At 39.7% G+C, this 12,431-nt stretch overlaps 1 protein-coding gene across 1 annotated transcript in view; it reads left to right on the top strand.

Annotated features, from left to right (window-relative positions):
- The window catches only part of HMCN1 (hemicentin 1), a 201,103-nt gene that overhangs the window by 62,824 nt on the left and 125,848 nt on the right, over window positions 1-12,431 (top strand). Inside the window, exon 11 of the mRNA XM_086753035.1 lies at window positions 3,800-4,075. Within this exon, the coding sequence (XP_086609161.1) occupies window positions 3,800-4,075 (276 nt within the window). The remainder of the gene's footprint in view (window positions 1-3,799; window positions 4,076-12,431) is intronic.

Here is a 12,431-nt window from a genome sequence, read left to right as displayed (position 1 = left end):
TGTTTTAAATATTAACATTGGATTTGTTTTAATTAGTTCCCCCTATCGGTTGGGTTTGCAGAATAGATATGGGCTGTAGAAGCAGAATTTTAAATCTCTGATCTCAATTGTTCTCATTTTTGTTTCAAGCTGTAGAAATTATATTGTTACTTGATTGTATGTATATATTATGTGATAGATGAGGAATTACAAAAGGTTTCTTTCTTTTTTTTAAACAAGATTCAGTAAATTGTTTGAAGTCTTTTCTCATCTATCACTTTGAATTTTTAAAAAGTTAATAACTAGAATGAAGGAAGTAAAATCAAATGAGGAATAAATCAGACTAATAACAAAGATAATGTTGAATAAACAGTAGTAATAGTTGGTTGCTAGCCCCAAAATGGCTAGCAATCATTATCTAGCCAATAGATAATTTTGATCACTTAAAATTAATTTAAAATGTTCCTAACTTCATAAAAATCTCAATTTAGAAGACATCTCATTATAAATCTGGTTGTCTGTTTAGTATAAGTTGGTATGCCTTACGTGTTAAAGCAGTTTAAAAGCTTAAAGCACTCATACCCCATTTGCTGAGGGAGAGGAAGTTTTCCTTCTGTAAGTTAATGACCTGTTCGGACTTGGGACACTAAATGATTATGCCCCATTAATTATTACCAAATGTTAGTTGTGGTAAGAGAGAATCCTTTCTGAAAAGTGAATAGTGTCATCCTGGTCAAGCTTTGGACATAAAACTTTGGAGTGGGAGAAAGGAGGAGAGTAAAGTTGGTATTCTGTGAAGGCAAATGTAAAGCCATGCTGCTTGTGTACCTGTCTGCCTGACTGCTGGGACACGTGGACGTTGGTTATTGCCTGCAGATTATCATGTTGAGAGTTTTAATTGCAGATCAGCTAGAAATGTTTCCCAAAGCAAAAGAACAGGCTTTACTTCCCAAAGTTAATCCTTTTACTCTATCAGAGGAATTTAGTTTAAGTAACTGTAAACCAAGACAAACTCCAAACACAGATGGAGAAAATGTAAAAACAGACATGGTCTTGAACTGCTTCAGCAAATAGTAGAGGTCTTTTGCAGGAAGCTTATCTGCAGGAAAAATTAAGAAGAAAAGCTTATTTATGCATGTGGATGAAAACTCTGTTCATACTAGAGCAAATTTTATTACTTAATTTTTCACAGTTGCAATTCAGTCTGAGGAAAAGGGAAACATGATTTCTATTTTGAAACAAAATCCATTCTGTTTGTGTTGATCTGATGTCTGTCATGCAGAAGTGTAAGCTGTTGGTCTTGACTAGGGAAAACGCTGGAGCTTAGTCAGTTAATTTACGGTGGCAGTGGGGATAGTAGAGCTCAGAACAGCAGTTTCAGTCCAGCCTCAGAGTTTTGTGTAACTGCTTGAAAGTGAAATTGTCTTGTCTTTTATCTCCTGTAGTAACTAATTCAGGTTAGTTAACCTGGGTTATGAATCATAGAATCACAAAACAATTTAGGCTGGAGGGACCTTTGGAAGTTACCTGGTCCAACTCATAGCTCCAAGTAGAATTAACTTCCAGCTTTCTCAGGAACTTGCCCAATCAAACTTTTGAATGTCCCCAAGGATAGAGATTTCACAAGTTCCATGGGCAGCCTTCAGTACTTATCTATGCCCATTAGGAAAATATTTTGTGTGTCTTGTCAGAATTTCCCTTGCTGCATATTTTGACCATGGACTTTTTTTTTTTTTCTTTTCTACTTTCCTTTTGTGCCCTGAGAAGACTCTAACTCTGTGTTCTCTAAACCAACTCACTCCATGGTTGAAGGTGACTATATATCCCTTCACCTTCTCTTTTCTGGGCAGAGATGTACCTCTCATGCCACTGTGAGCAAATCCAAAGAAGCCAATGTGATACCATTGCTTCCACGCAAGGCAAAGTTTGTAGAGAAATTAACAGCAAGTGGTAAATTTGAGAAGAGGAATGTTCTTTTAGTCACACAAAGTCCTTGAGTAGAATACATCAATTCTTACTTAAGTCCTAGCTCTAGAGCACTCTTTTGTATTTTTGGCTACAGAAATCCTTCAGGCGGACAGGGTATGCCCATCTGCTTGTTTCAAACCATGTTTTAGGGGACAAGAAGCTGTTATATTCTGCCCCAGAAATTGTGGGCATAAAGATTCTTGGTCTGGAAGTTGCAACCATCCTCCTTCTCACCGAGAAAACTGAAAGTGTCTTAACTTTTTCTTGTGATATTGGTAGCACTTGAAAGTCAAGAGTGACAAGGGGAAAAATTCCTGTACCCTTTCATTTAACAGAGCACTGAGAGACTGACTGAGACTGACTCACTATGTAAACATGAGCAATTAGTTCTGTTCTGAGCCACGCAGAGGATTAATGTGAGGGAGATGCTTTGAAATCCTTATGTACAAATATTTGGAAGCCAATTACTTGAAATTTCTTCTTTAAGCAAAGTAAACAATCTTTTCAAGTATTCTCAGTTTGCCCAGCTGACAGACAGTATATCACAGATAATCCGTTTTGTCAACTGCTGTATGAAAGGTATTGGAACTGTGTCAACATTTTCTGGTTTCAGAAAAAGCAAACACTTGAGTTTGACTTTGTCTTACTAGTATTAAAACTTTAAAATGTCAAATGGCGTGTTAGCTTGTGCAGACACCTTAACTAAAGGGCCAGTAAAGGAGTGCTCTGAATACACGGGATCCAGCTGAGAGTCTGGCTGGGGGATTGCTCTGTGTGTGCACTATTGTGGTGAGAGGCTGTTGTCATCCCAAAGATGTCATGCCACACCGGACTGACATTCAAAAGATGGGGATTTTAGTCCTGTTCTGGCCTTCATCTCTCTCTCTTCTCTAAGTTTATTTATGTAACATACTTGGTGATATGCTCATGTAAAGCATTAGAAGACTTGTCTTTTCTCCCAAAGAAACAAAAACCTAAAGTGCAAAGGAGAAGCTCCGTTCTCAGTAAGCAAGTCCAGCTTTCCTTAACTCCTCTACACATGTTAAAATACACAGATTTGGTAACAAAGGCGATTGCTGTTAGGGACTGTGTTTACAGGGAAGCAGAGCTGCACACCCAGCATGCAGAGTGATTTATTCCTGTGCAGAGATCTAGCATAAAGCTCGTGCACTTGCATAAAGCGTGGCACAGCCAACTCCCCTCCTCCTCCCCGGCTGGTACGGGTTGAAGCTCACTGGTGGGAGCACATATGCACTGCTCTCAAGAGCCCCACGCACGTTTGCAGATCCCTCGAGTACTGTCATGGGCCCTCTGTCCCCCCAGCACCCCTGCCCAGGTCCTGGGCCTGCTTCTTGCCAGCTGTTCCAGCTTCAAATCTCCTAACTAACTGTATGCACCCTCCCTCTGCACGCTTGGTTTGGGGAAGGTACAGAATGGCTAGAGATCGCTGCCTGCTCCAGTAGCTGGTACTCAGCCCCCTGTCCCTGCAGTAGCTGTCTCTTCCTTCTGTTCCTGTGGGGCTCTGATCTCGTTAGCTTTCCCCAGTGCACTATCAACTTAAAAGACCACAGTGCTATGTCCTCGCTCATATGTGATGTGATCTTTTGTCCTACATGATATGATAGCTTTGACCTAAATCAGGTGTGTTCTTGTGATGTAAGCTCCTACCAGGTAGCTCAGCACCAGGGAATGGCTTTAACAATGTGAAATGAAACTAAATATTAAACACATATTACTTTTTTTTTCACTATAGAGTACTTGAAGTTGTTCATCAAGCATCCACAAATGAAGCGAAGGTTCCTAAATATTTCTCTTGTATGATTTTGTTCTTTATTCTGTTCTTTCTATGTAGAGCCTCCACCCATAATTCAGGTTCCTAATAATGTCACGGTTGTCCCTGGTGAAGTGGCCATCTTGACCTGCCTAACTTTAAGCACAGTGCCTTACAATCTCACATGGCACAGAAACGGCAGAGATTTGAGGCTTAAGGAGCCCCTGCGAATAAGGATGATGAGCAACCTGTCTTTAGAGGTGAAGACTGTAAAGCTCACAGATGCTGGCAAGTACAACTGCATTGCTTCTAATGAGGGTGGATCTACCACAGCGTCAGTCTTCCTCACGGTGCAAGGTAACAAGGAAACTGCATGTTACACTTAATCTGGCATGATTTTAATTTTCTTTATCTTGTGAACTGTCTCTCTTAGTAGCTTTTTTGTTTTATTTATGCCTGTTGGTAAAACTACATGGAGAACGTTATGTAGCTATTGCCTGTTTTAGAACGGCAGTGGGAGTCACGGAACAGCAATAGTACTTGTTTTGTGAGAGTGCTTTGTGCTGTCTGTCTCTTATTTGTTCTCAAAAGCACGAGTCCCCTGTATTTGTAGCCAATCCCTACTTTGAGAAAATTCACAGGCTGACTATGTGTATTTTTTTTTGTTTTGTTTTCGTGAAACTATAACTATAGTTATATATGTGTAACTAAACTATTAAAATTTTCTGTGTTCATCTGGATTATTTTATATCTCTTTATAACTTCTTTCTGTGTATTATGTTATGGTATCTGTTTTATTGTGCTGTTCAATACAAGGTAAGATCTAATCAGGATTTTATGAAGGGCTGGATCTTGTAGAGACAAGGACTTTAAAAAATGTGTCAGAACTTAAAAAGATGGCATGGGTAAGACCAGACAAGGCCTACATCTGTGCTATTGCTTCATACCAGGAACAAATTAAAAAAAAAAAAACAAACCCAAAACAAAACAAAAAACCCAGACAAACCAAAAAACCCAAAAAGTATAAATGCAGTAATTTACCTTGGAGCTAAATGTTTTAAAATTTGGAAGTACTGCAGGTTTCTCTGTTTGCTTTAGTCGGGTGGAGGTTTGAACCTTTGGTTCCTAGGAAGCCTCCCATATGCGGATAAGACGAGACAGAACTGCAGAAGGCTTTAGAAAACTATTTTGTCCCATATTATTACTTTTTGGTTGTTTTCATAACCTACTTGTAGGTGACTGACAGGATTTCTACTTGCTGGGTCGTATTCTGGGTCATTTTTACTATGCTGGGTCATATTCTGTGCAGAGTGCGTAGCTTCATTAGCTTCACTGCTGTAATTCTAGAACTTTGTTAGCTGCTGGGAAACTTTGAATATGGGGAAAATTTTTTTTCTATGGAATTGCCTGGATTAAGGTGCTCCAAAATACAGAAAGTTCAAAAATGGAGTTATAGCACTTACTAATGGGATGTAGTTTTTCTTATAAGAAGAGCATATTGGTTTACCAAGGTGGAATAAATAGGTGTGCAATCAATTATGTAGGACTTAACACAAAATATAGCAGAATGAGTTGTTTCTTCACTGATCTGTTTGAATTGCTGTTAGAAGGCTACAGCTGAGCTGTAGCTGTTAAATTTCTGGTAAGGCTGAAGGGGAAGAAAAAAATCTACAGGATTTTTCCATCAAGACAATCATTCAAGCATGTCAAAGGCAGAAAGAGAAGCACCTCCCTCTCTTGTTCAGCTCTTTCTGGGATTTAGATTTTCCTCCCTAATGTCTGTAGACCAGCTGGGGGCTTTAACATAATGACCAAATTATTTCTGACAGGTTTTTGTAGTAAAGTGAAAGAAGTTTACTGCTGCCACAGCAGAATATGTAGTTTCAAGTCACTTATATATGTAGAATGATTATATCAAATAGTTGGCAATTGTGTTTTGGCTGGCACTAGTATTACTAACAGCTTTAAAACATGTCTGAGATAACCCTCTTGGACAGTTTAGACAGGCTTAGTTGAGAATCTGAGTTGTATTTTCTTTCATTTCTGGTGAAAGATGCTTAGAATAAGTGTGTAGGAAATGCTAAGCTGCAGCTGAATTCAGATTTCTACAGTAGTCTGCCTCTTTGTTTGGAAAAAATCATCTACTGCCGGCCTTTCAAATGGCTATATGCAGAAGCTGAGCGGTGTCAGGATGGTTGTATGTGCTGTTATGTGTGATTATTTTAGTTTACTTGGACAAAATAATTTCCATCAGGTTTCTGGAGGCACACTGGTGTGTGATTGTTGTGTACAACCCGTAGTGCTTGATAGGGTCTAGGATAGTATTCGAAAGAGCAGTTTCTGTTTGGCAGCAGAAGAGCAAAGGGAGGCTGTAGGTAAGAAGCACAAGCTTTATAGGGCTGTCGTTAGGAACATTCTGAAGAAGGAAATTTGAAGTCTTGTTAATAGATTGAGATGGTTCTTGCTTTGTGTAATTGCAAGTAATTCAGAATGTCAAATTAAATTCATATTGAAGCTGTTTATTATTGTTGGGACAGTTCCATATAGATCTCTGAATTTTGGATCATAAGAGAACAAACACTTTCTTTCTGGAGTGGGAGTTAAGGCAGAAACAAATGTTGATAGCTCTAAAAATAACCCAGCATCTGCTTTACATGCTTAAGTGGATTGTAGTAAACCCTTATTTTGAAAGCTTTCGTTTGGATGCTGCTGTTTCTGAAAGAGAACATTCATCTGATTTTTGTGCCAGCAGCTGTACAAATACAGACTGAAATCTTGAATGAGAGAGACTTTTTTCCCCCAGTTGCATGTTCTGTGTTAAGGATAACACACTATACTAAGTCACTAATTGTGCCGTGTTAATACTGAGCACAGCTAGCTGAAGATCCTGTTTTAAAACTTGTGCCTATTTGTGGAGTGGTGGTATACTGCTCAGAGTAGTCTGAAAGGTCACTGAATGCTGCATCTTGGGCTGCACCAAAAGAAGCCTGGCCAGCAGGTCGAGGGAGGTGATTCTGCCCCTCTACTCTGCTCTGGTGAGACACCTCCTGGAGTACTGTGTCCAGTTCTGGAGCCCCCAGTACAAGAAAGACATGGACCTGTTACAGTTGGTCCAGAGGAGGCCACGAAGATGATCAGAGGGCTGGAGCACCTCTCCTATGGGGACAGGCTAAGAGAGCTGGGGCAGTTCAGCCTGGAGAAGAGGAGGCTCCATCTAGACCTTATTGCATCCTTCCAGTGCCTAAAGGCAACTTGTAAGAAAGATGGAGAGAGACTTTTTACCAAGGCTTGTAGTGGCAGGACAAGGGGCAACAATTTCAAACTGAATCGATTTAGACTAGACATAAGGAAGAAGTTCTTCACTTATGAGGGTGGTGAGGCACTGGAACAGGTTGCCCAGAGAGGTGGTGGATGCCCCATCCCTGGAAACGTTCAAGGCCAGGTTGGATGGGGCTTTGAGCAACCTGGTCTAGTGGAAGGTGCCCTTGCTCATGGCAGGGAGGTTGGAACTAGATGATCTTTAAAGGTCCCTTCCAACTCAAACCATTCTATGATTATATGCAGTGTTATAAATTTCAAGGGGTATAAGCTCTTGAGCTTTCTAGGGTTGTGTTGGTGCTTATTGAGTGCTGTGACTAGTACCTGCTTATCTTTGGACGTTGTTACGTGGTGGCTACATAGTGTGAATTGCTCAAGTCCTCCCAACAGATTGGTCTTATATGGAAACGTATGTTAATTTGTAAGGGCATTTGCTACTTTTTCAGATGCTTTGTATAATTTATCAGAAGCCTGGAAGAGCATTTTGCAGCCACGTGAGGCTACAAATTGACCAGGAGTATGAAAAATATTGATCATCCTATAAACTTTTAAATTATATATTTCTCACTGATGAGGAAAAATTCCAAAAGCCTATAAACTTTTTATTTCCAGTTTGTTTCAGTCTTGTAGGCAAAATATGAGTTTGCTGTATGCATATTTATCAGGTTGAATTCATGTGTTTTGGTAGCTTGATGTTGTGTTCCTGATGTTTTCATGCACATAAGTAATATTGATTTGGGGAGGATTTTGAGGAATTTAGGCGCTTTAAAAAAATTTACAGTGTGTATGCTGATGAGATTAATTTGTAATTTTTTTGTTTGTTTGTTTCATACCCCTTCCAAGCATTTCAAATACACAATTAAAACTCAGATCCTTGCAATCTGGGTGATAATAAACGTGATTTTATGGTGGTCTTGGTTTTGCATGTTTTCTAGTGTGAGTAGGTAAGATGAAAATGAAAATGAAGCACTTTTAATGATTGCGACTGTCTTTTGCCTTTACAACACGACTGTATAGTATGTAGAAGCTTTTATGGCTTTCGCTTGTGTTTATGTTGGCAATGAATAGAAATGTTTGAGTTCAGTAATCTCAGCGTATGATGAATTGCAGCTGTAGATTCACATGAAGTGAGGCAACACTGACCATTTGTCTTAAGGTAATGAAGTGCCAGCTCCTGTGCACTGAGCTCACTGATGAACAGCACACAGGTCAGCACACTATTCTGCTGTATTTATTTATCTGAATGTACAGGTAGAATAAAATCATATGTGCTGTAATTACTGTTGGGTCCATAACGAGTTGGTTTCCTTTACTTGCTTATTTGCTGGACTTTTAAAAATGTTTAAATGCCTGTCTGGTATCACCATCACAACTGAAAAGTGGTTTTAGCATTTGCTTACAAGTGGCACTGTTAAACAATTCCGAGTGAAAGAAATAAAATGTACGTTTGACTTTGGGCACTGAAGAGTTGCCATTGCTGTAATAAGTCTGCTGAGTGATCTTTTGTCAAGCCAACATGTGACAAGAGGGCTGTCCTACTGTGTAAGTGGAGTCAACTGCCTCAGGTGCGCAGTGGGGGAAAGCGGGACCCATTGGCTTGACGCGATGCAGGTGTCTAGGGAACTGATGTGGACGCTTATTAGCCAACTACTAGCTTCAAATCCAGGTTGAAAAAAAAATTTGCCTGCGAGACAATGTCTGTGACTCAGCTCGACCAAAGCAACGGCAATGCTCAGGTACATCCCAGACAAGCAGCAGAAACCAGAACTGTACTGCTCTTACCTGAGCTAGTGCAAAGGCAGTTGTGGAAATGGGTGTTTGCTTGGTTCGTTGTGCGGCGTCGCCTTTGCAGAGTGCCAGCGCAAGGGAACGATGCAGGACGGCACGCTCTGTGCTTCTGCGTGGTTGAAGGCGGATTGGGAAGGAGATAAGTGGGAACTTGGCAGCTGAGTGACTCAGCTGGCGAGTGAATGAAGCAAGGTAGTAATGTCCAAAGACAATATTCCTTTTTAATTAGGTTCGCTTGGTTGATGCCAAAAGTACAGATGAATGTGGCTGGCTGATTAATAGTGAAGGCTACTTTTTGTTTATCCCTATTGAATGTTTTGATCTTTATTTGTGCTGTAACAAATCTGTACTCAGCTTGCTATTCAAACAGGAGCCTTGGTCAGTTTTTCTGTTTATGTGCAATTTTTCTTCTATGCTTCTTTCATTTGGCTCGTGAACAAAAATATAAAATTGAATTGAATATTAATTCCAATGCGTGTTGCTAAAACATGATATAAACTTAATAGAAATCAGATGAACAGAGAGGATTTCTTTTCCAAATGTAGTGACAGATTATATGTATCTGTATTATTATCTCATAACATAGGATATAATGTAAATTCTGTGCCTAATCTGATCTCAAAGTGGAAATCTACGCTCTGGGAGGAATTCTCCAGTATCTGCATTTCCTCAGCCTTCTGTCTCACTGACATATGTTGATAGCTATCACAGTAGTAAAGCTGGATATTTCCCCCGCCCCGTGCCTTTGCAGTATGCACTCTTGTCACTAACATAATATAAGTTTTTAGACAGTTTGAGATCAAAGCCGTTTACTTCCATTTATATTTCCATGTGGAAAAACTAAGGCATATCCATGAAACTCACAGTAACGCAAGAGTTCTTAGACATCACTGTGGTCATGCAGGACTGCAGTCTGAAGAGTTTTAGTTTTTCGCACCAACACTACAGTTCCTATATTACTCAAAGCAGGGCTTTGTGAGAAGCATCTCCTTGTGTCTTGGTAGCTGGAAGCCTAAGGAGGTCAATTCAGACGCTTTTAATTGATGCTTACAAGAATGGGTTGTAACTACAGAGAGCTGGTGAACAGACTGGGCACAGGGATGGGGCTCCATCAGTTCTCTGCCAGTGTCTGTGTATGTAGGAGGGTCTGGATGTTTACTGTAAGGTTTTGAGGAAGTGAAATATTACAAAAATCAAAACCTTGTAAAAATTTGCAACAGGCATGTACAAATTGAGTTCTTACGTGGTGGTTTTTTTGTGCCTAGACACATTGAAATAGTTGTTCTTATTTAGCCTTGTTAGTCCATGTTGAGTGAATAGTTTGAATCATTCAGTTTTCCAAAAATGCTCTTAGTGTAAAAGGCAAGGAAGAATCTTGAAGGCGCTGCACAAAAATATTGATACTTTAAGTAGTGGTTCAGGCAAATTTCATCTGCACAGTGGCTTTTTGGGCAAAAATTTTTGTTAAGAAAAAAAAGCATACAGAAAGTAGTGAAAAAACATTGGCACTAAGTCTGGTTTTTACTAATAATGAAGGTAGTGTTTTTTATGTTGTTTGAAATAAAAATTTGGTATTTGCTGTTTCTCTTTCATGCTAAATTTAAGTACTTCAAGTGGTTTTAATGAATATTAGGGCCAAGGATAGTTACAACTGTGAACGCTTCAGACCATTCAGAGAAAGTTTCCCACCAGCCTTTCTCTTTAGAAGCATACATGTGCTCTGCGTTGTTTAAAAGGTTTTATTCTACAGCTTTGAATGGTATTGGCACTTTAAGGAGCTTGTGTTTCTCTTGCCTCCATCCTCATCTTCTCTCCTCTGCTGCAAAGAACAAAGCAAAAGAAATCAAATTGACTTGCTGTATAAGAAAGCCTGTTCTGCATGCCTGCCTGCTTGCTGGCCTTTGAGCAAGAAAACAAGGTGATCGGTGGCCTCACTGATTCTAGCTATAGTAGCTTGAGTATATCTGCTGTGCATTGACTTTTTTCAATTCATTGCATTGCTTATATGTTAAATACAAATACTTCTTCTACCTTCTTTTGCTTACCTAATAATATAATTGTGTGGAAATAACTGCAGGAGCAATGGTGTGTTGCCCAAGTATGATGTGTAATTGCCATCTGAGACAAACAGTTTCCTAATATCAACATCAGAGGAGACCTTACCGAACACCAGAGCATGCAGAATATCTCCCAGTGTCTCTTGGCAGGATTTAAAACAAAATAAAAATAGCTGAGAAAGCTGTGCACATCATGAATCACTTGAGGACAGTTCTGTAACTTACATCCACTTCTTGCCTCTCCCTGCCTCCTTGTATCTGGCTTTGATCCTAGCACTTCTGGAACTGCCTTCCTCTGATGCCTTGCCTCTGAGTTCAGAGGTTTCAGACCTGTTACAAAACACAAGAGGGGCTTTTCAGGACCCTGCAACTTTTTTATTAAATGTACTCTACAAGTGAAAAAGTAGTAAACTTGGGGGAAGGTTAATGGACATAAATTTAAGAAAGGAAATAATAAGGTATTATATGTGTCTGTGTTTACACTTTTGCAACTGTGTTTACAATTTTGCAATTGTGTGCAAACTAGTTGCTTTTTAATATTTAATTTGTTCCTTGTCTTTGGCAGCATAGCGGTGTGGTTTTGCATACGCTTTTACTTACAGATCTCAGAATCCTTTACAAGCTCACGTCTAGTTAATAGCTAAAAACAGCCATCGAGTCCTAGCAGTAATAGTTCTGCTCCCCACAGCACCAGGTGCCGTATTGCATCAGAGAGCCTTCCTCAGAGCAGCAATTACGTTTCTCTTTGTTACAGAGGTTTTATGCCCTTAATAGGGGCATGCAGATAAGTTTGCATGAAGCATTAACAGATGTGAATTGTTAATGAAACACAAACACAAAGCCTACTGTGAATATTTTATCTAAAAGTACACTAAAAATACTAAATGAAAGTTATGTCAGTGACTTGCATGCTGATGTTACTACTAATTATATTTCAAAACTATTGATGTTCCTTGGGAGCCTTGCTCTCCTATTCAGTAAGATGTATTACAGTACAAAACATGCTGTAGTAACTGCGGTTGCGGCAGACAGTACAATGTCTGATATCCGTGAGGCAGTTGTGTACTGCTACGTGCTCCCTTGCCTTGCAGCTGTGATGTGTTGTAATTAGTCCATATTATCAAGTGAAGTTGGACTTGCAGAGGCACAGACTCCTTGTTAAAGTTAGCAGAATGTGATGCAAGTGATGAGATCTGTACACTTGCCAGCTTGTGTTTCCCAAGCCTGTGCTACTCTTGATAAACCCTTTTGTGTAAAAAATGAAGAGACCTCCTGCTCTTAATTTGACTTTTGAGCATTTGAAAACCATTTAATTTCTTATTATCTCAGATTTTTCTATCAGTTGTTGATGCCCTCTCATTAAGTGTGCTCAGATCCTGGGGAGGAAGATTGTTTTCCAAGCTCGGTGTTGTGATGCCATTTGCTTAAAAAGCTGCTGACTAAAACCCATAGTGTTTCTGCTCTGCAAGGAGACAGAACCTGCCTCGCTTCTGTCCTACAAGCAACATGATCTTCTGCAGGGAGATTCTTCTTCCAGGTCAGAAACACTG

This window comes from Chlamydotis macqueenii, chromosome 8, assembly GCF_036417535.1.
Source record: "Chlamydotis macqueenii isolate bChlMac1 chromosome 8, bChlMac1.mat, whole genome shotgun sequence".
NCBI classification, from domain to species: Eukaryota; Metazoa; Chordata; class Aves; order Otidiformes; family Otididae; genus Chlamydotis; species Chlamydotis macqueenii.
This window is presented reverse-complemented; position numbering and strand designations above follow the sequence as displayed.